This window comes from Trichomonas vaginalis, chromosome VI (assembly GCF_026262505.1).
Source record: "Trichomonas vaginalis G3 chromosome VI, whole genome shotgun sequence".
NCBI classification, from domain to species: domain Eukaryota; phylum Parabasalia; order Trichomonadida; family Trichomonadidae; genus Trichomonas; species Trichomonas vaginalis.
Window position 1 is genome coordinate 14,909,158 of NC_067208.1, and position 25,286 is coordinate 14,934,443.

At 33.6% G+C, this 25,286-nt stretch overlaps 6 protein-coding genes and 3 pseudogenes across 9 annotated transcripts, besides 4 other annotated features; 5 read left to right on the forward strand and 4 right to left on the reverse strand.

Annotated features, from left to right (window-relative positions):
• Positions 1-3,899: part of a mobile genetic element that runs on past the window's edge.
• On the reverse strand, positions 254-1,529 carry TVAGG3_0867140 (annotated as a pseudogene). Its single transcript has one exon. A coding segment is annotated over exon 1 (1,276 nt).
• Positions 3,900-4,918: 1,019 nt separating the features above from the next.
• Positions 4,919-5,890: a mobile genetic element.
• Positions 5,891-6,066: 176 nt separating this feature from the next.
• Positions 6,067-6,849: a mobile genetic element.
• A 745-nt stretch (positions 6,850-7,594) lies between these two features.
• TVAGG3_0867180 (aggrephagy protein) lies at positions 7,595-14,637 on the reverse strand (the record flags this gene model as incomplete). The annotated part of the gene is made up of 1 exon (XM_001301273.1): positions 7,668-14,465. The coding sequence occupies one exon, from the start codon at positions 14,463-14,465 to the stop codon at positions 7,668-7,670; it is 6,798 nt and encodes a 2,265-aa protein (XP_001301274.1).
• Positions 14,638-15,081: 444 nt separating this feature from the next.
• Positions 15,082-18,022, forward strand: TVAGG3_0867190 (annotated as a pseudogene). The gene has a single exon. A coding segment is annotated over exon 1 (2,941 nt).
• A 390-nt stretch (positions 18,023-18,412) lies between these two features.
• Positions 18,413-25,286: part of a mobile genetic element that runs on past the window's edge.
• Positions 20,345-20,881, forward strand: TVAGG3_0867210 (protein of unknown function, DUF4106 family; the record flags this gene model as incomplete). The annotated part of the gene is made up of 1 exon (XM_051249900.1): positions 20,345-20,881. One exon carries the CDS (start codon positions 20,345-20,347, stop codon positions 20,879-20,881), a length of 537 nt encoding a protein of 178 aa, XP_051085375.1.
• TVAGG3_0867220 lies at positions 20,886-21,682 on the forward strand (annotated as a pseudogene). The gene has a single exon. A coding segment is annotated over exon 1 (797 nt).
• On the forward strand, positions 21,711-22,149 carry TVAGG3_0867230 (uncharacterized protein; the record flags this gene model as incomplete). The annotated part of the gene is made up of 1 exon (XM_051249901.1): positions 21,711-22,149. A coding segment is annotated over one exon (439 nt), but the record flags the coding sequence as incomplete, so codon positions are not given.
• On the forward strand, positions 22,983-23,402 carry TVAGG3_0867240 (protein of unknown function, DUF4108 family; the record flags this gene model as incomplete). Its single annotated transcript, XM_051249902.1, has 1 exon — positions 22,983-23,402. The coding sequence occupies one exon, from the start codon at positions 22,983-22,985 to the stop codon at positions 23,400-23,402; it is 420 nt and encodes a 139-aa protein (XP_051085377.1).
• Positions 23,419-23,868, reverse strand: TVAGG3_0867250 (uncharacterized protein; the record flags this gene model as incomplete). The annotated part of the gene is made up of 1 exon (XM_051249903.1): positions 23,419-23,868. The coding sequence occupies one exon, from the start codon at positions 23,866-23,868 to the stop codon at positions 23,419-23,421; it is 450 nt and encodes a 149-aa protein (XP_051085378.1).
• TVAGG3_0867260 (uncharacterized protein) lies at positions 25,042-25,254 on the reverse strand (the record flags this gene model as incomplete). Its single annotated transcript, XM_001290042.1, has 1 exon — positions 25,042-25,254. One exon carries the CDS (start codon positions 25,252-25,254, stop codon positions 25,042-25,044), a length of 213 nt encoding a protein of 70 aa, XP_001290043.1.

Below are 25,286 nucleotides of genomic sequence, written 5' to 3' on the forward strand. Positions count from 1 at the left end.
ATTTGTTGCAAATTCATTAAAACAAGTGTTTTTCGTAAATGTTAAAATTGATTGAATATCATCGATGATAAATGAAATCTGTCTATTAGATACAAAGATAATAAGAAGAAAATGGTTGATATTGGTTGTGTTTGATGCTAACTGAGTTAATTTCCTCTGTTTTCTGGTCAACTGGTAGATTGTTTGATTTCATGTAATTATACATAAAACTGCCAATTGTTTTTTCATCTGTGATAATATCTAAGTTTCTTATTATCGGTAAAAAGTTTATGTAATCATTAATGTATTTTTCATCAATGTGACCCTTTACTTCAGCCACGAATAAAGTATTTTTCTTCTTAATTATTCCCAGTGCTTTTGCTTTCTTTGTTGCTGTATCACAAATGATAACACCATTCAATCTTCCCGGCATATACATTTTATGGTCAGTATATTGAATGAAATCATGAGGATTAGATGAAAATGATGAAGGATATAATGAATTAAAGTCAACTCCAACGAAATGAGTCATGATGTTGGTGGTGTCCTCATTTGATACAGTTTTAGTTTCTGGATTATATGAAAGTTTATTAATGTGCGTGATTCCTTTAAGATTAACGATGTTGAACATTTGATAAACCACCAGTAATTCCATTACGGAGAATGTGATAAGCTTCAACTGAATCTAAAGTCATTGGTAAATTATTTTTTAATGCTAATTTCTTAAATTGATTCTTAAACGTTGAACATCTTCATCTTTATTTGATTTACGACATTGCAATAACAACACATTAACTGACAATTTTCTTTGTATGTGGTTTTTCATTATCAATTCTATCTAATGTTGGTTTATTTGCATATGTAAACGCTTTACCACACATTTTGCATTTAGATGAAAGGATTAAATCGTGATAGTATTGAAAATCATCCATTGAAACATTATTTTTAGTATCCCTTTCTGCTTTTTCATCTTGTTTCTTATATGATTCAATTTTATATTTCCAATACTTTTTCGTTAATTCAAAACTTGATTCTATCTCTTCCTCAGGATATTTTTCATTAGGATTAAAGTCTTTATATACTAAAGCGTAACGAATCATTGAAGCATTCGATGATAAAGAAAGATTATGAAGCATGTCAATTTTATAAACAAATGTTTCTTCAATAATTTTATCAATTGGGTCAATCATAATTTCAACATCTTTATTGCAATAATGAATAAAATATTCTAATCTATTCTCAAAATTTTTAGCATCATTGAGATATATTTGATAATCTGAATCGGATATAGTTTCTTGAGTTAATGCTGAATAAAATGAATCTTGAGTGAATGGTTCCTCTTTATATAATTCTTCTTCGTAATTCTCCCATGTGATGAATTGATAAGGGAAAAAGGATTTAACACGTGATTTATTGTTTCCGAAATCTTGAGTGAATTGGTCTAATGTCCCACCCGCTATATAATTTCTGATGTCAATAAATCTCAATTCATATGGAACGTTTGTTTTCTTTACAATGATTTGCTTAAATTGTGAAGATGAACCCAGCATTGATTTTATTTTCCATTTTGCAGTGTTTAAATCACGAAGAATTAAATTTAAATCAAACTTTCCCGAATTAAAACCTATGATATTCACTTTATTGAATTCCTCATCTAGAAGTTTTTTAAATGCTTCCTTCTGTTTTTCATTTAATGCATGAGACTTCATTAATTCTTCATATTGTTCAATATTTGATTTAGCAACTAATGAACAGGTTGAAAATAAAAACTCAATCCAATCAGAAATAAAAGAATCACTCGAAGTTAAGCAAAAATTCCTCGTATATGTTTTATCGTTTAATTTAACTGTTGATGATACCATGAATGGTTTTAAGTAAGCGTTCAAAGTTGCACACTCAGAAAGTTGTAATTCTTCTTTAGTCTCTAATGTTTCGAAGTCAAAAGTAATATAATATCTTGTCGGTTGATAATATTCCTGCAAATTATGAGCTAATAACCACTGATATATCTTCTGTTTCGTAATATGTGGTGCATATGGTTGCTGTGTCTTTTGCAATTGAACGTCTTGAATTAATCTCCCATTATTTTCTTTACATTTCTCACAATGCTTTAAAAATCTTCTTTGGTTTTTCCTTTCTGGATCATCACGGATAGAATAAACTTCTTCTTTACAATATGGACAAACTTTATAGCCGGTGAGTGCTTCAACGTCTGTTATTCTGTCAGCGTGAAGTTTTCCACATGGACTCTGTGTTAATAAAATATTTACTGTTTCAAATTCTGGATCTATCATTATTGATTCCACTAATGGAAAGTCTACCTTATTTATGTCCACGTCTTCTGGGTGAGGATCACAATAATAGAAATCAATATTAACATTTAACATTCTCGCTAATCTCTCACTTTCTGATGAAATGTTAAACCCTTCATAGGCATCTATTGCTTCATTTAAATAGCTTCTACGAGTTTTAGGATTAACACCATCAGGAATGTTATAGAAGCGTTTAAATAACCTTCTACCTTCTGCTCTAATTTGATTATCATTCATTTTAGCTGTTCCGTTTTTGTTCATTTATGTAAGAATAAAAAATTAAAAAATAAATAAAAATAAAGTTTATTTTTTAAAGCCCATAAAATGAATTAAGAACACATAAATTTTTATCATCTGCGACGTGACGAATACATTTTAATTTACTCAAGAATGCGTACCCTGATACATTAAATCTAATTCCCGTCTTATTTAATTTCACAACTTTGAAAAGGAATGTATGAATAGCTATAAAATGATGAGAAGATGTTTTATGGGTTGCTTCCATTTTTTCTGAAATAAATGAATAAATATAATGTTTATAAGTTTTCATATCTTTTATGTTCTTAATAACGAATGGTATAGACCTTTCAACTTCGTCTTCCTTCGGTGCTGTTCTTTCATATGAAACATTATTAGTATCTTCAATAATGAAACCACAATCACACAAAATTTTATAGGTTCCAATGGTTTCTTTTGATATTTTATCTAATAAATCAAAAACTTTATCAACACCTGTGCATTTATTTAAATAATAATTTGTGTAAATATCATGATCTTCTTTCTTAATCGTATTAGTTGCATATGTCACGTTTTTAAGAGCTTTTTTGAATTTCTCAGAATCGAGAGGGGGTGAAAGTAAGATACAAGGGTATTTTTCATTATCAATAAATTGTAACTTATGTTTACGTATAAATTTAGTACCTTCTTCTGAAAGTGTTTCATCTATTTCGCCATCTAATAAATTTTGTGTTGATTCTGAGACATAATTTTTATATCTTTCTTCATGAGATTTCTGAACTGCTGATTCTGAAGCTGGGATATTCATTAAACCCTCTACTTCATTTTCATTATATTTTTCAACTTCTCTTAATTCCTTAATTTTTTCATCTATTTCATCTCTTATTTTTTCCAGTCTTTCAATTTCAATTTCATCGTATTCATCATCTTTAATCCGTTCTTCATAATATTCAGGGAAAACATCGGGTTCTTTAGGTTTTTCTTCTTCAGATGTGGGATATAAGAAATTTATAACATCATCTTTATTCATTTTTCCATCATAATCTAAATCATTTAATAACTCGGCAAATTTTTGACAATTTCTTAAATAATATTTACTAACTTCATAACACATCTCATCTAATATATCCTTTATTTCCTCGTTTGTGAATCCTAATTTTTTAACGTTGTTAGTTTTGACGCTCATTTCATACAAAATAAAAAAATAAAATAATAAACATAACTAAGTTTTAATTTTTCGTAAGAAGTTTATTTTTTACTTCATTATGGTAGTGAATCTTTTATTCATGAAAATAATTATTTCTAATTTCTTTTACTCTCTCGTATATACTAGATTTGAAGAATTCGGAACATTTCCCATAATCTCCTAAATGTTTTCTTATCCCTAACGTGTGCCAGTTATTATATGAAACTGAATAAACTTTATCTTTATCTTTGCATCTTTCATCACTTCCAATATATTTATATCTCAGTTTTGATTTAGCATTTTCATATTCATTAGCGTTTAATAATTCACAGTTTTCCTTTTTAAATTGATGTTTAAGATATTCAGGATTTAATACTCTACGTTTATATGCTCCTAACTTAGTTCTAAAGGTTTTTCTACAAAATTTAGGAATTCCATCCTCTTTAATGTCATCAATGATTTCCATTTCATTATTTTCAATTTCTTCTTCTCGTTTATGAGGTCTTTGATTATGACTCCATTGATTCCATGAAATTAAATATTCTTTATCATTATATTTATACCTCATTAGCTTATTTTGGCTTTCATATTCATTTAATAATTCACAATCTTCATTTTTAAATTGAAGTTTAACCCATTCAGGATTTAAACAATGTTTAATTAATCGCGGAATATCTGACATCATCTATATATAGCTTCTTTTATAAAAGATAAAATAATTAATTATTTTAAAATTAATGTTAATTTTTTAAAATGTGTTTAGTATATAATATTTATTACTAATTTATTTAATAATGTCGCGCTTTCTTACGAATTCATGACTTAAAAAACGTAAGAAAAATTTTTTATATCATCTATATATAGAAGATGTGAAAATATACCTTCATCTATATATAGACGTAACAAAAAAAGTCACACAACCCTTCCTATCCTACTACTCATTTTACCGGATTATTCTTCAGTACATCGATTGTGTATCTAAAATAATATCATTATCCTTATTCTGTTTTTTCCAAAATTCTTTTAAATATCTTTTTTGGTTTGATTACTTTATACTTTTTACTTTTATTTTTTAATTTCAAAAAAAATTTGGTGATTGTTCTATTCTGTTACAATGTGCATTATCATATTCTAATGAATTATTCATTACATGCATTTAAAAAAACTTGTTAAAAATGAAATTAAAAAATTATGTTTATTATTACGCTGTGAATGTGTCAACAGCGGTCATGCCTGTATCTGTATCCCATATTTGCCACAACCTTTCTGTATCTGCATTTGTGTATTTCGGTTTCAGCTGATACATTTGATTTGGCGTGTAATTTGTTCCAGTTAATGGATTAATTAGGAGATCTTCATGCGGTGTGTTATTATTGTACTCCCAAATAAAGGCAGGAATAGCCTGAATGCTTTGACAGCGCTCCAATGTCGGCCAGAATCTCTCAATCTTCCCATTTTGGTAGGGAGAATGAGAGTCTGTATGCCGCCATTGGACGCCCCAAAGATCAAGTAGATCTTGAAAGGCGCCCCTATTTTCTGAACCGTTGTCGGTCCAGAAATAATAAGGGGCGCCAAATTCAATGAAGGTGGAAGCCGCAACGTTCGCTGTCGTCGCTGCCAGCATATCTGGTATTTGTATACACGCTAGGACTTTGCGGCTAAAATCGTCGATTATGCCATAAATATACTGGCCACGAACACCCCTAAAATAATGAACATCTGCGTGCCAGATAAGATTGGGTGAAAGCGCCCAATATCTTACTGCTGTTTCTGGCCCGGCATGCTCTAATCGCGTCTTGGTGAAATGATTTTCTTTGAAGTATCTGCGTACTTCTCTATAAGATACATCAATTTGTTGTAATTTCAAACGTTTCCATTGTTTTGTTTGACCACAGGGAAAGGCCCAGTGGTCATGTATCACAGCAAGAGCTTTGATTTGGTCGTAGGGATTGACCCTATGACCTTTCTTGCCTTTAGGCAATGGGATATTCTGTAAGCTAAATTGATTTTGTAAAAAAGATTTTGAAACATCTAAATATTTGAAATCATTTGATTGAAGGGTTGGGGCGATGGGAACATGGGTGCAAGCTTCTTCCCATGTTATTTTACCTTCTTCAATTTGATTGGAAATACCAATTAGGTAAATTCGATCGACATACCCTTTGTAAGGATTCATTCTAATGAAGTACGTTAACAATCAGAATATTCTATAAGTGTCTAGTATGGAATTCAAAAGAATAAAGAAAATGGTAACGTAAATAAACGTATTATGAAATAATTTATAATTAAAATGAAAAAAAGAAAAAATAATAAGTAAAGTGACTGGAAATGAAAATGAAAATCAGTGTACAGTTTTATTTTTTTCTCGCTGTGAAACGTATTCGGTCTTTTTTTTAAAAATTAATTTTTTGTTAGAGATAAGAGCTAAAACTCGGTAAACAACTTCTTTATGTCTAGAAAATTCTATCTTGCCTTTTATTTTTTCTCGCTGTGAAATGTATTCGGTCATTTTTTTAAAAATTAATTTTTTGTTAGAGATAAGAGCTAAAACTTTGCAGACAACTTCCCCATGTCTAGCAAATTTAACATTCGTCTCCCATTTTTATATATTTGGTTTAGAATGTTCGAAAATGCGTAATATGGTCATTAATATTAATTGAAAAGAACCTTGAATTAATTCAATCTGATCTCACAAAATATTTTAAATTACAAACTTTGTAGTTTGAATAGATAATTAGTATTAAACTCAAATAACTAGTTTATTTTTGAATAAAAATTATTTGAATTTATTCAATTTTGTGAATTTTCCTTCAAAAATCAAGTTTAAATATCTTATTTGCCATATAATTATAAATACAATGAAACATATTCGAAATTGAAAAGAATGACTTTTTCTGTTCTTTCAATCATTCAATTTGAATTTTGCAATATTGGATTTCTCATTAAATAGCTATTAAAAACAACAAGCAATTTAACTTACATTCAAATTTATTTGTGTTATATTCAATCTTCTCAAAACTTATAATTTTCGGCTATAGCATGATTATATGCTATATAATATAATAAACCTATAATAGTATCATTCTTTCAATTATTTGAAGAGAAAACCGAAAAAATCTATTTTCGGTCTATAACACTGGACGGAAAAACCATTCAATTTTTTGGAACATCATCAACATTAATTTTATTGCAGAAATCATTTTAAAATATAATACAAATTATAAAAATCTTGAAATTGGTAAAATTTAACACAATTTTCTACTAAATTTTGTGGGAATTGTGGGAAGAAACAGAATTTCACAGGACAAAAATTTTCAATAGCATAAGCCAATTTATTGTGATAAGCAATTTTGTTAAATTACCAAAATTTTCCAAATTATAAAAATTCCAAATTCATTTTTTTCACAAGCCATTAAGTCGTCACAAAGATTTAAGACACATTCTATAATGCATGGTTTGATTTTAAACACTCATACTTGATAAAAAAACAAAATTTACAAAGGAAAAAATTATCAATAGATAGGATAAAGAGGATAACAATCCCAGAAAAGTGTACATTTTCAGATGTTGAATTACTTAATCTATTTGAGCAGACATATTATAATGATTGATCCATAAAAAACATATTTCAATTTTTAAAAGCAAATGAGTCTTGAGAATAAGAAATTCTGTTTTTAGCTTACTTATGAGACTTTCAAATATGCGATTCTGCATTTAATACTTTAATTTAATACCTTAATACTTTCCTGAACATAATAGCCTGAATTCCAGAACTTTTCTGAAGAAATGTCAATAGTAATTCCACTTCGAATTTTGATCCCAAGTGGAATATCAATGTTTTGTTAGATACAAAGGCATGATTTTAAGATAGAATACAAATAGATTTTAACGAATTTATTGATATATTATTTAAGAAACATAAGAAAATAAATAAACTACAAAAAAATATAAAATTACAATTTGAGAGAAGGAATACTGTTCATAATAACTTTTCCATCTTCTCCCATAGCGAAAATCGTGAATGATCCAAATCCTTCTTCCACGACGCACACGCAGACAGGTCTTGAAGTGAGTACACATATTGGTTCTCCAGACAATTTCTGTCCATCATTTGCATCGATTATGAAAACTCTTCTTTTTGTGTCCGCAATAACAATGCAATCTTCGCTCATGTAAGGTGAATAAGCAGGGACTGCACAGCTGCAAATCGCTGTTGTATCAATTCCAAACAACTCGCTATTAGTTGTTTGCACAATTATTTCTCCTCTTAGCGATGTAATAACGAAATCCGATGCTCCGAAAACAACCAATCTTCCAATTCCTTTTGTAATGATGATTCTTGTTGGAACGAAACCCAATTTGATGGATCTGATATGTGTTCCGCGAACAAAATCATAGAAGATAACACTGCCGCTCTTCACACCTACTGCTGTAATCTTAAACTCACCGCTTGTGTAGATACATGTTGGTAATTCAGGAGAAACGTGACAAATTCCAAATAATTCCTGAATTTGTCCGTCAATCAAATACGCAGTTCCTCCGAGACCTGCACAAGCTCCGTATTTAGATCCAGTGCCGTAGAAATGTGCTTCAGGGACAGGCGATATCAAGTGCTTCTCTTTGTTGACGTAGACAAGTGCAGAAGCATCTTGATTGTTCACTAAAACACAACCGTTTTGGATAGGAACAAAAATCAATCTCGGATCATTTGATTTGTTGATAACTGTTAAAACATTGTTCCTGTATTCAAACAAACCAATGTCTAAGCTGAATCCTCTTATAACATATCCATTGTTTCCATCACTTTCAACTTGTCCTTTGACAATCTTTGTACAAGGAACTTTTATCATTTTTTCTGACTTTTCTGCCAATGTCAATCTTGGCAAATTTCTGGCAGGATGAGGGACAGAAAACAACTGAGGAATTTTTGTTCCTTGCATTTGATCGATTCCAAAAACTGAATCAATCCAAAGATGCAACTGGGAAGTGATGAAAGGACTTTCCAAGGCTTTCCGCATTCTCCTGACGAAATCAAATCCAGAAACATTTGAAATTGTTGTTGGAAAACAGTCAGGTGAAGTGAAAAATTCTGGAGTCAATTCCACAGGATCCGAAATTGAAATTTCCAATTCGGAGAAGTCATCTTCTGTTTCTTCAAATCTACTTTCACTCAAAGTCTCGCTTTCATCTGTTTTTGTTTCATCAGTTTGGTTGAAATGCAAACCAGTAGATTCGCAAGAAGTCGTGGATGTCGATGGCATTTTGTCTTCAAACAAATGCATGAAAGGAGGGAATGTTCTTAACCATGCATTTGGTCGGATAGAGAAATGTTTTTGTCTCCTGAAATCTCTATATGTTGTTTTATCATCCAAATTTCCGTTTTTATCCGCAAAAACATTTGGCAAAATTGGATAAGCTCCGGCCCATTTCATTGTCCTTCCGCCGAAGAAATTCAACTCCATCAAATACTCGAAATTCGATTTGTTGCCATTCACCCAGTCGCTTGTTGAATCTCTTTTAGTAAGGAAGATCGGATACAACTGGAATTGTACTAAACAACCGTTAATTTGATTCAAAATTGAGAGTTTTGGCAGAATTGATTTGAGAGATTTCGGAAAGAAATCAATCAAAATTGAGCGGTTATCAATTCTGAAAAATTCCAAACAGCTGAGTTTTCCATTTCTTGTTCTATGCAGAACAAACTCGAGTTCTTTCAAAGGATACTTGATCTCTTTGTGCAATGTTTTAAGAAGAATGCAATCGTTGAATAAAGCAAATGTCGCTTTTGATTCTCCTTTCATTCTAACGATAGAACATTCACAACTAAAAAGCGGTTTGCCAACAACTGTCAAAATTCTTCTTTTTGCAGGTCTTGGTCCTACGAGTTTATAAAGTGGAGTTGTGAATGTTGATGTGTAAACATGTGACACTTTTTCTGTCATTTGCGGTTTATGTAAAGCCCAAATTGATGATTCATTCATATGTGTTTCCAAGAACTTTGCAGTACAGATTTCTCTTGTCCAAATGTTGTTTTCGTTTGATCCGTAATAAATTGAACAAGCGACATTCGAAACAGAAACAGTTTCTTGGGAAATAACTCGTAATGGTTCAACTTTTTTCAGTTCGATTTCTAAGTAATTGAACAATATTTTGCAATTTTTAGCAAAGAAATCTTGATACGAAACATTCATGACCATGGCAACTTGATGAACTAATGGTGTCAATTTTGACATCACTTCATTTTTGACATTTTCTGACAAACTATCTCTTTTTGCCAGATAGTCAAAGAAATCGATATAAAATGTTGCAGTTGAGTTGAAATTATTCTGTGGAATCAATGATGATAATTTTGACACTTTTGTTAATAAATCTTTGTCAAAATTGGGATCAACTCTGAATAACAAGTTGCAACTGCAGTTTTTGAAGAGATTTAGGATATCGAGCATATCCATTTCTTTCTTGTTTTCGTTTGAAACCGTTTTTTGTGATCCAAAAATTGACATTTCAAATTCTTTTGTCAAATTATTTGAATGCAAAATTGGTTGGAACGAAAACAAGAAATATCTTGCGCATCTCATCAAAACATTCAACGGCAAACTTGTTGATTTCGACTCTAAAGCGAAGTCAACGAGTTTGTTAAACAATGATGATCTGAATGGTCTCACATTATACCCATCAAATGACAATCTGTCAATGAAGACACAAATTTCGTCAAATTTCGAAAAGTGCCAATCATTTTTGAGAATTGCGAAGAGAGCAGCAGAAATCGCAGGAATAGAAATGGGCGAAATGATGGCACATATTATAGGGAACATGTACCAATACTTAACTTTCGTGAGTTTGTTCGAATTCTCAGGGAAAATCACTGAATCACTAAAAGTGACAGCGAAAGCCTGAATTTGAATTTCATCGAGATGAGAAGCGATGAAAGCAGCGATTGGAAAGATCTCCGGATATGTCCTGCAATCTTCTAATACTGCATCGAATGTCTGCTTGTTGATATGAAGTTTATTAATATCAAACAACGTTAATTCGATGTGTGGAGCAATATTTCCATTTGAAAGAGAAATAATCGTTCGTAAAACTTCTACAAAAATTTGTGAATAAGTTTTAACGAACAAAAAGTGTAAATCATAAGCTGTTTTTTCTCCATTTTTAATTAACGGACTCAAAGCTTTGACTGTCATTAAAATATCCGTCAATTGTCTTGGATCTTGTACAGTAAACAAATGAGAACACAATGTTTGTACATCTTTTTGAGTGAACTGAACTTTTGCCAGTGCCAAAATCAATCTGTCCATCAATGACCTGATCTGAGCAACATCTAAGTCAGGAGATCTCGGCCTTGTGGAGATGATTTCGGTCTCTATTTTCTCGTAATAGAAATAAACTCTCATCATCGTCAAAAGTGATGAAACTGTGTAGCACTTTTTGAAAACCGAAATGTAACCGCTGGCTAAAACGGACGACCAATGAGAAGCGATTCGTAATAAGTGTGGGCTGGGAGCTGTTATCCATAAATCTACGTTAAATAGGATATGTGTCAAAAGATCTGTTGATGGAAGGTTAGATCCAATGGGAACGAACCTTGAATAGAAGGTAAATGTCAATGATTCGGTCGGAAGAGTGTATAAATAGTTGGCAACTACTGGATAGTAGTTAAATCTGGACTCGATCGGGATATGTTGGAGAATATCCGCAATTCGCTCTAAGAAATGTGGAGGTGCGAACTGGTGGAACTTAAAGAAAGGCACTAGACATGAAAAGAAGTCATACCTTTCTGAGATGATCTTAATAGTATGGAAATAACTTTCTTGTGTCCAGTCTTCTTGGAGCGGAATCAGGTTGTTTGTACCATCTGGTTGAAGAATTTCGCCACTGAACATACGTAAAATGTCGGTAGGAGTAAATGAGTAGTCTAATAACATATAAGGGCCTAAATAGAAGAACGTAAATGGAGATAATTCGCAGTTGTTTTGTCTGAAACCTCCAACGGTCGCATGCAAAGTCGGGCCAACGAAATTCGGATTTCGGACATGGAACAAAGAAGGTTGTTCTCCGTTTACTGAGAACTGAACCCGCATTGAGTCTCCTCTTGGATGCAAAATAAGGCAACAGAAGGCCCATTTGCAAGGTTCGAAATTATTAAACAGATTTGCTGCTGATGACTGGCCATCAGACCTTATTTCGCAGAACAGAGTTGTTCCATTTGCGAAAACAATGATTTCGTTGCCTTGCTGATCTTGAATTGTTAATAAAATTGGCTGAGCTGAAGATAAACTAGTCAAAGCTTGATCAAACATGCACTGGAATACAAAGGTTACTCCATTATTGAATGGTTCGATGGGGATGTTCGGATAATCGAAAACTGGCGAAGAATTCGAAAATGCAATGGTTAATTTGGGTAATCTTGGTGCGGAAGTAAGTGTTTGGTTTAGTTTGGTGATTACCTGGTCAGCGATCTCAGGATATTTCTCATCTACTGAAGGAACAGCCAATGAAACAAATCTTTCAACAACCAAAAGGGAAGTTTTGGTCAGAAACATGTATCTGATCAAAGGAAAGACAACAGTATCGATTTGTTCGGCCGTAACGTTCATTGGGAAGTTCCATCCGTTGAATGAAAAAGAATTCGGATAATTCTTTAACATATCAATGATGAAAAGATCGAAACCACCATTGTGGCATTGTATACAGTTATATATAGAGAATTTGATCAATTTGTCAAAAAATACGATTATTTTTGCCAAATCTGATGAAGATGCGGACAATAAAAGGATGATGAACGCTGGAGCATGTATTAAGAACATCGATGATGTATTTGCTGACTTACTTTGCGCCAAAATTGAAATCAACATTAATTGTGTTTGTTCGCTTGTTCCATCAGGTTCTGTCTTCTTAATTGCTTCATCTAACTGCACAATCTGTGGTTTGGTGAACTCAAAGTCGTCCATTGACATCGAAATGCACAAAACCATTGATAATACGGCCTGAAGTAGCAAAGTAGAGGGAAAATTGGCCAGATGTGTGAACGCTATAGGGACCATGGCCGAAATAGTTTGTGCTGTGCCTGGATTATGAGTTATTGACGTTGATAAAATCTCAAGAACGTCCAAAACGACTTCTTCGTACGGATCCTTGTTCATTGTCGCATAACTGAATACAAGAGAAGCGAAATTGACCAAATTGGCAACACAATCCAAATTTGGAACAATTTTTGAGGAGAAAAACTTGTTTAAACAGTTTTTCAGCATTGGAGCGAGCTTCCTTTGGAATAAGTGTGTTGTAAACAATGAAGTAAATCGAGTATTGATAGTTAAAAGTTCTGCAATTTTGAAATCTTCCAAAATTGAGATAATAAAGAAGAATAAAGTCGACCACGCTCTGTAGTATTTATCCTTGTCTGTAGGTTCTTCAGGTATTGCGGTAATTAATGTAAAAATAGCGTTAGTTATTTGTCTTATCGTATGATTTGTCAAAAAGCTTGGCATTTCTTCAAAAGAAACATGCGCTTGTATTCTACCGATCGTTTCTGCAAATAACAGAACGTTTTGGCTGCATTCGTCCAGTAATAAAGCGATGGATTGCGGATGATTTGACAAAAAGCACGTAATTATATCGTTTCTTAGCGCGGCCAATTTCTTCATTTCGGACGGTATCGTTGCGAACACATTTTGCGTTGAACTGAAAATCTGACTTTTTATGAGATAAGAAAAGTAACTATCTGGTAAAGGGATGTTATCTTTATCCTTCATGAGGTAAGAAAGAAATACGATGATCTTAAGTTGAGATTCTTCAGTTGAATATTCTTCATCCATTAAATGTGCGAACATTGAAAGAACTCCGGTCGCAGAATTCTCAGGTAGCTTGTCAAATAAGTTTGAGAACATTTTAAGCTCTTTGCTATCGTCTGGTATTTTAAAATAAACATTTCGAGAATCTAAAACGTCTGGAGAGGGTAATGACATTCCGATTGAGAGCTTGTTGAATATACTAGGCTGTATGTTCATTGTGTCTGTGATTTTGAGCGGTGGATCTTGTTCTTGTGAAGATTTGAATTCTATGTCTGAAATTGATATGTTATTGAGGAATTGGACAAGCTTATGAACAAGCCGTTCGAGTAATTCGTAGTAATCATCGTTGTAATTAAACTGTGTCACTTCAATAAACAAATTATGCGCAATTTCATCGAAATTTAAAAATAATGGCTCTAAAGTTTGAAGAACTGATTTCGAGTCAACTCTTGTATCTGCAGGAATTACTGTAATGAGAGAATTAAGTAATACATCGGTATATACCTCATTATTAAGTTGAATAGCGACTTTTAGAAGGTTAACGAGCATTTCTGTAGAATCGTGAGCGAATAATAACTTCGCTGCTGCAAAAGCAGCCGCTTTTATGAAAACTTCGGAGCTTATTTCTGTAAATCCTTTATTTGTGTAATAAAGGATAAGTTCTTTGAGTAAGTAAACTGATTGTTCGTCATCTGTCGCTAGTAAAAAGTTTAATATGGCTGTAATGAGTAATGAAAAGAAATCAGAACTTAATGACTGATAATGTGCGAACCAGGCAATTGAATTTGCTTGAAGTCCTAATTTACAATCGAATTCCGTAAATTGCCGAAGGATACATCCACCAACGAGCGCTGGGTCGAATTGAAAATAATTTTTCAACACAGCACAACATTCTTGGATGGGTTTTCCGTCTTTTCTCATGCGTACAACTGTTTGGAAATCATCACGCTGTATCATGGGAAAGTTGTAAACGGAAGAAGTCAAATCGGATAATGATTGGAGAGATTTTGAGGAGTAGAAATTAAGAATCACATTGATGAATTGGTCGCCAGGCACCTCATACATAAAATCGAAATTTGGACTAGAGTGTATGCGTGGCACATCCATCAAATCCGACTTAAATTCTTCTATCGTCTCTGTTTCTAATTTTAGCCATTTCTAGCAAGAAAAAAGGAGTCATATAAAAAAAAAAAAAAAAAAAAAAAAAAAAAAAAAAGTAGTGGGGCTTCCAGGCACTTCGTGCCTTCTAGCCCTAAGAATTTTTCCCAAGACCCAAGAGGAGGACCGAACCCCAGCCGACCAGCCGTTGATTTTTTTGTCAAGACTTCTTCGTATATGTTTTGTCAAGACTTCTTCGTAAATGTTTTGTCAAGACTTCTTCGTAAATGTTTTGTCGAAACTTCATCGTAATGAGCGTAAATGACCCAAAAATATAATTTAGGTGAAGAGGTGAGATGTCACCTCTTTTTTCACCTCTTTTCTCACCTCATGAATTTTCATGAATTTTCATGAATTTCTTCGTAAATGTTTTGTCGAAACTTCTTCATCGTAAATGTTTTTAACTTCACTTAAAATGCCACGTAAGATACGTAAGAATATACGTAAGAGGAAGGGAGCATTGAAACATCCAATAGTAAAACTGACACCACAACAACAGTTGCAACAACAAATGCTGAATGACCCCACTATGTTGCAACAAATGTCAAGCAACCCTATGCTTTTAAACCGAGTTATAGGTGCACAGAGTGGAGGTTTAAGAGCGGCACTTTTAGCGAAAATGGCAGGCTATGGTGGAGCTGCAGACGGAACAGCTTATAACCCTCAAAGTCAAATGAATTTGAGTTCACTCAAAAATCAAATAACAGATGTCAAAAAGTCAAACATAGACATACAGAAACAAATAAGTGAAAACGAAAAGAAACTAGAATATGACAGACACACAAAGAAACTCAATGAGTTAAACGTAGAGAAAAAGAAGAAAGAAGAACAACTGAAAGAACTAAGTACAGAGGAATATGCGAAAAAAGTGTCAGAAAAAGCAGCAAGTAGCAAAAATGGAACAAGATGTCATAAATTTGAAAAACCATACTACTCAATATAAAGTACTGAAAGATGAAGAGATAAAACAAAAAGCCCTGAAGACATATATGGATAGCGATGAGTATAAAAAAGAAGTTGAAGCAAATGTAAAGGCAGAAAAACTTTTACAGTTGCAAAACCAAACCGTACAGTATGAAAACTTAGCACAAGAAAGTAAAAATAACGACGCAGCCATGCAAAAGGCAATGAAAAGCGCAGAATATATAAAAGCTAACAATGACTGGTTAGATGCCCAAGCCAACGCTAAAGCAGCCCAGCTTATAGGGTCAATAAGGACAAAAATACAAGCGGATGAAGACAGTTCAAATGAAGCTTTAACGAATGCTGACTTTAAGAACGCCTTCGAAGCTCTTCATAGTAAGGTGAAACTAGTGAACGACTTCTCATCTGGAAAGAAACTGAAGTCTGAAGGTTTCGACAAAGAGTTAAGAGAAGTAGCACAAAATATGACGAAAATAACAGATGCAGCAACGAGACAGGCAGTTCAAAGTGCCTATGACGCCGTTAGAGCAACTGTTGTGGAAAGTCAAGAAAAAGAGTTACAACAGACCAAAACAGACCTAGTAAATGCTTTCTTAAGAACGAAAAGTCAGGTAGGACATTACGCTGCAGATGGAACATATGTGCCAGCTGGTGGAACTTATATACCAGCTGGTGGAACTTATATACTAGCTAGTGGAACTTATATACCACCAAACCCTCCAAGAGAAGCACCTGCACCAGGACTACCTAAAACATTTACATCGTCACATGGACACAGACACAGGCATGCACCACAACAACAACCAACAGTTCAAAATCCAACAGTTCAAAATCCAGCACAACAACAACAACCAACACAACAACCAACAGTTCAAAATCCAGCACAACAACAACAACCAACACAACAAGGACATAAAAGAAGTAGAGAACAAGGAAACCAAGAATTCTTAAAAATGCTTAAAGAAAAGTGTGATTTCCCAGATACTGTTGACTTTAGTGACAGATATAAAGAAGCTATTAGAAAGTTCAAGGATGGAAATACTGACCCGAACCTATTTAGCTTTATGGCTCAGCACCAAAAAGGATATAATCTCAAACCTGGAAAATACAAGCTCGCTAAGGGATATGATTTAATAGCATATCATCCAAATGACATGAACGAATTTACTCCGAGATATTTGATGTCAGAGCTAAATGACAATACAACTTTCGTCATGAAACGCGTAAAAAATAGAGACGGAACGAAAGAAGAAAGGGTTATGAGTACGGATGACGTAGATAGGGAAATTGTTGAAAACGGTCTCGGAATATATGAAATGCCAGCAGATGAGGTACAAGAAACTCCACAGGAAGAAGTTCAGATACAACCAGACATGGAAGAAATAGTTCAGCAACAACAGCTAGAAGAGCCAGAAGGAAACGAACAAGTCCCTCCTTTGGAAACTAACTTCACAGAACTAGATGAAGATTTGGAACAGCCGAAAAATCTTGACCCTCAACAAGTGTATGCGGAGAATATGGAATCTTTCCAAGAGTCTAAGAAAAATTCGGCTGACATAGTAGAAGAATATCGAAAAATGTTCGCCGACATACAAAAGACTCCAACATCAGATGAAAATATCCAGCATAGAATGGAAGAACTGAAAGAAAGTGTACGCAAATACAACAATCCTTTTTACTTACGAGCATATAACGTTCAATCTTCGGATGAACTCGGTGAAAATAAAAGGTTAAATTTCACCAAAACATATAGAAATGAAACATTGTTTAAAGTTCATTCAGAACCTAGCCAATATGGAAACAAACCTACTTTTGTTTCTGCAGACGATGGAACTACAATGAGATGGGGTCATAAAGCTAATCCGGATAGGTGGTTCATAAACTTACAACCACAATTCCAAGAAGTTGTAGACGCAATGGAAGTGAATGGTGAACCAGATGTAGCTGGTATTTTCAGCGCGGCTTTAATGCCATTGAAAGATATGAAAGATGCAGATATTTTGGACCAGTATGAAATGAACATGGCTGATGGAAATATAACACCTGACGTTCTAAAACATTTATCTCAAAGAACTACACAGAACCATAGAGATGGTATATTTGGTGAAGAGTTTAGAAAGAAAGTTAGGGAGAAAGAAGGAAGAGAACCTATTGTACATGACCTTGCAAACGAAAGTTTACAAAATGTCATAAAACTTACTTTGCAGACAATGAACCGAGAAGGGATGAATTTTAAGAAAACTCAAATGGACAGTACCAAATGAAATGTTAGTATTGAAAAACATGTTCCTTGACAAAATAAAACCAACTACAGAAATAAATGACGCAAGACTGAAACATTGGGTAAAAGCTTTCCCATTCACAAAAGATATTATTGGTAACATGGAAAGAAAACCAGAATGGCTACAAAAACATATATTTGGAAACGAGCTTATTCCATATGGACAAGCTCTGTTTGAAGAGCTTGAACCGGAAACTCAGGAAAGAGTCATGCAAACAATACGCGAAGACTCAAATACAAACTATGACGAAATCTTTCTAGGATATAGGTTACCTGAGATGGGCGACCAGAGCCCAAAGGCAAAAAGGACATGGGAAATTTACAACATACTAGGTGAACATGAGGCAAAGATGCAACAACTTGAAGCAGAGGGCAAGTTACCAAAAGCGACACCAAAGAAGAAGAGTAGAACAAAGTAAAAGCTTGTACCACGTGGGTTCTATTATGATATATAAATCCAACTATTCTATATTTTTACCCATATGAAATGTACGCCGCTCAGAATATAACGCCAACAGTTTTGGATGCCATGAATGGAAATGTTTCCGAATGGTATAACGAATGCGACAATGCCATTAGAAGGTCAGAAATAGTTCCTGGAACTTACGAATATACAACTGCTGTTTCTTATGGAAACGTAGGTGAGTTTGGAGAAGGTTCTTCAACAACAGTAGATATTGCTTGCGACAGGTTTCATATTATTTCTATTGACAACTCATTCTTATACGTGGAACAAGACATTGAAATAAAACCTTCTGCCAAGTTGTCTGACAAGAAAGGTTGCAATGGAATTTTCTATGTCGGATACCAATATGCTCCAGAAGTTTTCATGGGATATAAGATATATTCTAACTCTGACTTAGTTCAAACAGTAACATGGGCAAACTATGAATGGTTCGCTTTGAGAAACTCAGTACAACCACAAGCTAGAGAACAAACAGACCAGTATGCAACTATTGAGAAAATAAGAAGACTTGACCCTAACGTTCCAGGAGTTTATATTAACCTTTCTGGACAAACTGCAGCAGCAGTAACCAAAGTAAACTGAAACTTAGAGTTCCTTTGTCATCTTTCCTCATCTTCAGGTTTTTAAGATACTTGCCAAACTGGGCAGGAAAAATTTCTATCGAACTTACTCCAAGCAAAAATAACTTAGTCATTGCACCAACACAAGACCCATTCACTATTACAGACGTAAAGGGAACAAATCAAACGTCATTCGCCGAATTTTGCAAAGACAAAGTTGACTTAGACTTTGGTTTCTCAAACTTCAACAATGAAGTAAACTATTATTTCAATGCTGCTGGAACTGCTTGGGACCCAGTTAAGTTCACATGCGAAAAGTTTGAATGCAAGAGAATAGAAAGCAGACTTGCAGTCTATATGTTGGACCCAGATATTTCAAATGCTTTAGCTGCCAAATATATTGCAGTTCCACTTATGTTCCCTATACACCAAATATCTGTCAAAGACTTTGCAGGTGAAGTTGGAAACCAAAATCCAGGAACCGCAGGTGCAAGAACAGATATTGCTTTAACAACTGCAATGAAACACGCAGATACTATGTTTGTACTGTTCAGACGAACTATAAATGACTATTCTTGTTTCTACAACCCCGGTATTAAATATCATATAAACATAGATGGCAAATATTATCCAAGAGAAGAATATTCTACAGTTGAGGATATGAGGTCATACAACTTGACATTAGATGCTATGAACTTTAACAACAACTTCACAACAACCATTAACCCTGAAATGCAAAGTTCTATTATGCCATATGTGAAAGTATGGACTCATACAGGAGGTCAAAAAACTCAATATACAAATGGAGACCGTTCAAACTTTTGGCTTGGCATTCCATTTGCTGACTCAGAAGACTTTATGGGTGGTATTTCAACTGTTGGTACTGTACAAATACAATATACTGGTGACAGAGACGGTCCAGATGAATTGAGAGCAAAGAAGTTTACAAAACCAATAGCACTTTTCACGGAAGATGCTCTTTTGAAGATTCGTTCGATGAAACCTGCTGGGGCTCCTCAGATTGGCATAACGACAGCTTCCATCGAGCAGATTTTGGCAGCAGGTCAGTAAGTTGTTCTTGAACTGACTTCTCTCCGTCAAATATTGACAGTACGCCAGTTTTGACATAATATTGTAAGATAAACTTACCTTTAGAAATATCTGTAAGTTTTGTTGTTATATTTTTGTCAACGTCAAGAACTTTCACCATTTCAGTTATACCAACTTTCTTTGCTTTATGGAAATATTTTGGTTCAGCAAAGACTGCTATTCTATAACATTTTCCATTGTTTGTATAAAGAACTATTCTGTCAATGTATTTGTATTGTTTGTGTGTGTAAACTTTGTTTTGCTTCAATTCGAAGAGATATCCGAATACGTCCATCTTTTTATTCTCAGTAAAATGTCATTTCCGAAAAATAGAAGCGTAAGTGTTTCAAAAGGTTTAATGGCGGTGGCAGATGTGAAGTTAAATTCACCAACTCAAACAAACAGTCAAAGTGTTGTTGTCAATGTCAAAGAAAGAGATGTTGAAGTGGGGAAACCATACGAAGACGAAGATGGTATAACAATAGTTCCTGTAAAAGAACAACCAACATACCCTGAAGTTAGCAGAGACTTAAGTTCTGTTGCAGATATTCGAAACGACTACCAACAACTGAAAGACAAACTTCAAACTCAGGAGAAGATTTGTCAAGCTTTAAGTATAATGTTAAACTTGGTCGAACACAACCCTGTAAAAGTGAACTCATATGTCATCGCACCTCATGAAGTTTTGAAAGAACTATTGAAACTTTTGACAGAGGCAGACGATATAAACATCAAAGAAATAGAACCTGACATTGCTTGCTGTGGTGTTTCATATAATGTCATTGACAAGATATACGTTATGAAAGGAGGTGAAACGTTGAACTTAAAATATAGTTTCCCAGACGTTATAAAAATATTTGACGACCACAACATTTCATTAAAATTTATTTGCTAAGTAAATGGCAGAAGACATAATGGTTTATACTATTACGACTAAAAACCCTGAGTCATATAATTCTATAACAACAAACTTACAAAGTCCTCAAGGACGATATTGTAAACTAACCTTAAACACAATGACGACTAAAGCTTGTTTTGCTCTTTTGACACCAGAAGACTTTATTGTTGTGAATGGTAAAAAATACTCCTTTGAAGATACTTACTCAGATATACCACCAACAGGTTTTGTTGACTTATTTAATACTTTAAGGACGGATGTAACATGTGCTGCAACTAGAGCAGGTTTCATTATGTTTGGATGTCCGACTGAGTTTAGTATAAACGATATGAGCTATAATACAAAACTTATATCTGGTTTTTACTACCAACAGTTTCCTATAACAGGAAAAGGTGTCATACAAGGAATGTCTATTCCATTGACATTAAGCACACCAATCTTATATATTGTTTCAAACTTAGGTTCAAAGTGTTATTCGAATGTTGACAGAAACTATTATGACCAAAAGATACTTATGCGTATAAACAATACTTTCTCTGCTGGTTTGCCTATTTTCATTCGAATGCAGAATTTTCAACCTTAGTGAACTCAAACACTTTGGCAAGTATAACGTTGACATTAGTTGACGCAAACTTTGTTCCTGTAAAACTTTTATGTCCTATGTATTTGTCAATGACGGCAGAAAGTTTCGAATTGGAAGATGCAACTGGTGAAAGTATTGTATTACAAGAACAACTTCAACAACAAATAGCTCAAGAACAACAAATGCAACAAATGCAACAACAAAGTCAAGAATAAAAAAAATATTTTTTTTATTTTTATAAAAATGTACAGAATAGATGTTTCAGATTTTTATGACTTCCAAGCATTCAGAAATATGTGTCCATTTAGAGACTATAACAAAGCAGTCGAGAATTTGAAACGTTTAGTCATTTATGTTGACTCTGCCCCAGAATGTTATGTCATGAAAGAATGGGATGTTGTCTTTAACAAACCAAGAGCAACAATAGTTTCAGAACAAGAATGTAGACAGAAACTTAAGAAAATAAAAGTCGTACAAGTTGGCATGAAGATGTTAGATGCTTGGGATATCTTATTGTCAAAGTTAGAAGATTTTTCAGTTCGAGGTATAAAGTTCTATACACCTTCTCCAAACTTCTATTCTATCTTCACTGGATATAAATATGAACAAGTAGAATGGAAAGAAAATATTATAGAAGCTTGGTTAGACCATGTCAAAGAAATTATATGCAATGGAAACGAAAAGGTTTATGAGTATATCTTATGTTGGTTTGCAAACATCTTACAACATCCAAGTGCTAAGAATGAAACTGCTCTCATTATAATTGGAAAACAAGGAACAGGTAAGAACACATTCTTTACAGATATTTTGTGCAAACTGTTAGAGGGCTATTCGAACCCGAATATGACAAACTTAGAAAACATCTGCGGTAAATTTAACTCCTCAATAGAGAATATGAAACTTATAGTTTGCAATGAACTTCAAAGTATAGATACAACAAAAATTTTGAACTCAGATGCTTTGAAGAGTCTTATAACAGACAAAGTTGGAGTTGTTGAAAGAAAATATAAAGACCAAAGAGTTTGTGAAAATGTTGCAAACTTCATTATGGTTTCAAACAATACTGTTCCGATGAAGTTAGAAAGTTCTGACAGAAGATATGTAGTTGTCAGAACGTCAGATTCTCATATGCAAGATACAGAATATTTTGACGACTTAGCAGAAACTTTGACATCTGACTTTTACAACCACTTGTTCTCATATTTCATGACATTAGATATTTCTAACTTCAATCCAAGACAAATTCCACATACCGAAGAGAGACAAACATTGTTAGAAGCAAACAAGAGTGTATATGAACTGTTCATAGATGAAACTGACTTTGTGTCATTAGATGAAAGGTCATTGTACGATTCGTATAAACAATATTGTCAAGAATATGGTTATATGGCAGCTTCTAAACGTACATTCTTGGCAAATGTCAAAAATCTTTTAGATGTTCAGAATGGTGTATATACAAAGAAAAATTTTTCTGAGTAAATTTTAAAAAAAATATTTTTTTATCCGATAGAAAAGATGACGAAATTCATCTCAGTAAATAAGTACATGACAGAAGTCAAAGATAAGTTAGCTCCATTCGCATATTTGAATGTTTACTTCTACAATTTTGAAAAGTCTACATTTGACAAAATTTGGAACATTGCACCAGTTAAGTTTGCTGTTGTTAGAAAAAGTGGTGCAACTTTTGAAGACTTATACATTGACGGTATGTTGACAGTCAAAGAAAATTTTGACAGAAAGTTCTCAAAACTCGAAGAAGGTAAAGCATACAAACTTGTTATACCTTATGAACCAAAGAAGACAGACGACTATGAATATTATGAGTCTAAGATAGTTGAAGTTCAAGGTAAGTTGGGTAAAAAGATTTTAGAGTCTAAGCCAGTGTTTGCTCCTAAAGAGGAAGAGAACATTGACATTGACCCAGAAATGTTCTAAAAATAAAATTTTATTTTTACATGTCAAATTTCTTTTTCTCTGGTTCAGGTTCTTTCTTCTCTTCTTCTACTTTCTTTTCTTTCTTTTCTCTCTTCTTCTTCTTCTCTGGTGGAGTTATGTCAAATTTGGCGCAACCATATTTATGTAAAAGTTCTTTGTCCTTTAATAGCTCATCTATTCTGTTTTCTATTTCATCTTCAAGAACAGCGCATGTGTCTTCTTTGCATTCTAAGAACTTTTGTTGGACTTCATCTTTCCAATCGGCGTCATCTCTGTCAACAAGTCTGTCATTGACAAATTTTAAGACTGCTCTGCTTAATGTTTTATGGTTCTTGTCATATTCCCAGAAACAGAACTTTAGAACAAATTCACCTTTCTTGTTTACACTATGTAAGATTTTATGGTCGACAGATGTTTTGCTGTCGAAAAGTTTGTCTCGAATATAGATAGCGAAATCGCTCGACATTTTCAAAAAGATAAAAATTTTAATTTTTCTAAAAATATGTTAGAAAAAAAGTTTGCTGACATTGACAAGAAATTTGAGAATGTTTTAAATAAGAACAAGAGGAAGTTGGAAAATGCTCAGATAAAGCCTATACATGACAAGTTCTTATTTGCTCAGAATGGTATAACAGGTCTAATCGCACCACCTGGGTCGGGTAAGACTTTCACTTATCTTAAAATGGCTGCACAACAACAAGAACTAGATGAGAAGAACCCATTCTATGAGTTAGTTGTTATTTGTAGTACTTCTGGTCAATTTGACCAAACCGTCAATTCGTTCAAAGATATTATAAAAAAGTCTAAGTTAGTATGTATAAAAGACTCTGAGTTGTTAGATTGGATAAAGAAGTACCAAAGAAGAGTTTTGAAGTACAATGCTATAAATGAGTATATAAATTCTAAGTTTAAAGACCCAAATGAGGAAATGCAGAGAATATTAGAGAAGAAACACTTCAGAAACAAACAGAAAGAGATAGAATACATTTCGAAGAAATTGCAATCTTACGATTGGAAGACTTACCCTCATAGATGTCTTCTTATCTTAGATGACTTTGCTTCTCATCCTTTGTTAAAGAATAGAGAACAAGACATGTGTCGAATTCTTAAGAAGCTCAGACACTTTAACATCTCAGTTGTCATTTGTGTACAGACAGCCAAGAGTTTAAGTAAGGATGTAAAGAGAATACTGACTGACATAATACTTTTCCCTGGATTGTCCGAAGACGATTTCATGGAACTTATGAAAGAGTCCATGGCAGGTAAGTTTGACAGACATGAACTATGGGAGAAGTATAAAGTCATACAAGACCCTCATACTTCTTTCAGAATTCATATCTACGCAAACAAAGTTCAAATTGTAAAAAGTCAAGCTTGAAAAATATAAGTGTTTGAGTCTTAGTCTGTTGTGGTGCTGGGGCTGTCGGTTCTTCTGACTTTGGAATGGACTCGGTTGGTGGTACGTCGGACATTCGTTTGTGTCCTGTCGGAAGGAAGAGTTCTTCCAGTTGGATGGAAGAGTTCTTCCTGTTGGAAGGAAAATTTTTTCCTGTCGGATGGAAAAATTTTTCCTGTCGGATGGAAAATTTTTTTCTGAAGTTCGACCAAAAAGTTCTCAATTTTCGAAAATTTGAATGGTTTACGGACGGACAACTGGAAAATTTTTTCCTGTCGGAAGGAAAATTTTTTCCTGTCGGAAGGAAAATTTTTTCCTGTCGGATGGAAGAGTTCTTCCTGTCGGAAGGAAAATTTTTTCCTGTCGGAAGGAAGAGTTCTTCCTGTCGGATGGAAGGACTCGGAATGCCAGAAGGATTTGACGAGGCAATTTACCTAATTGAGCTACTTGAGCCATCTGAAGTCAAGCTTGAAAAATAAATGGTTCAT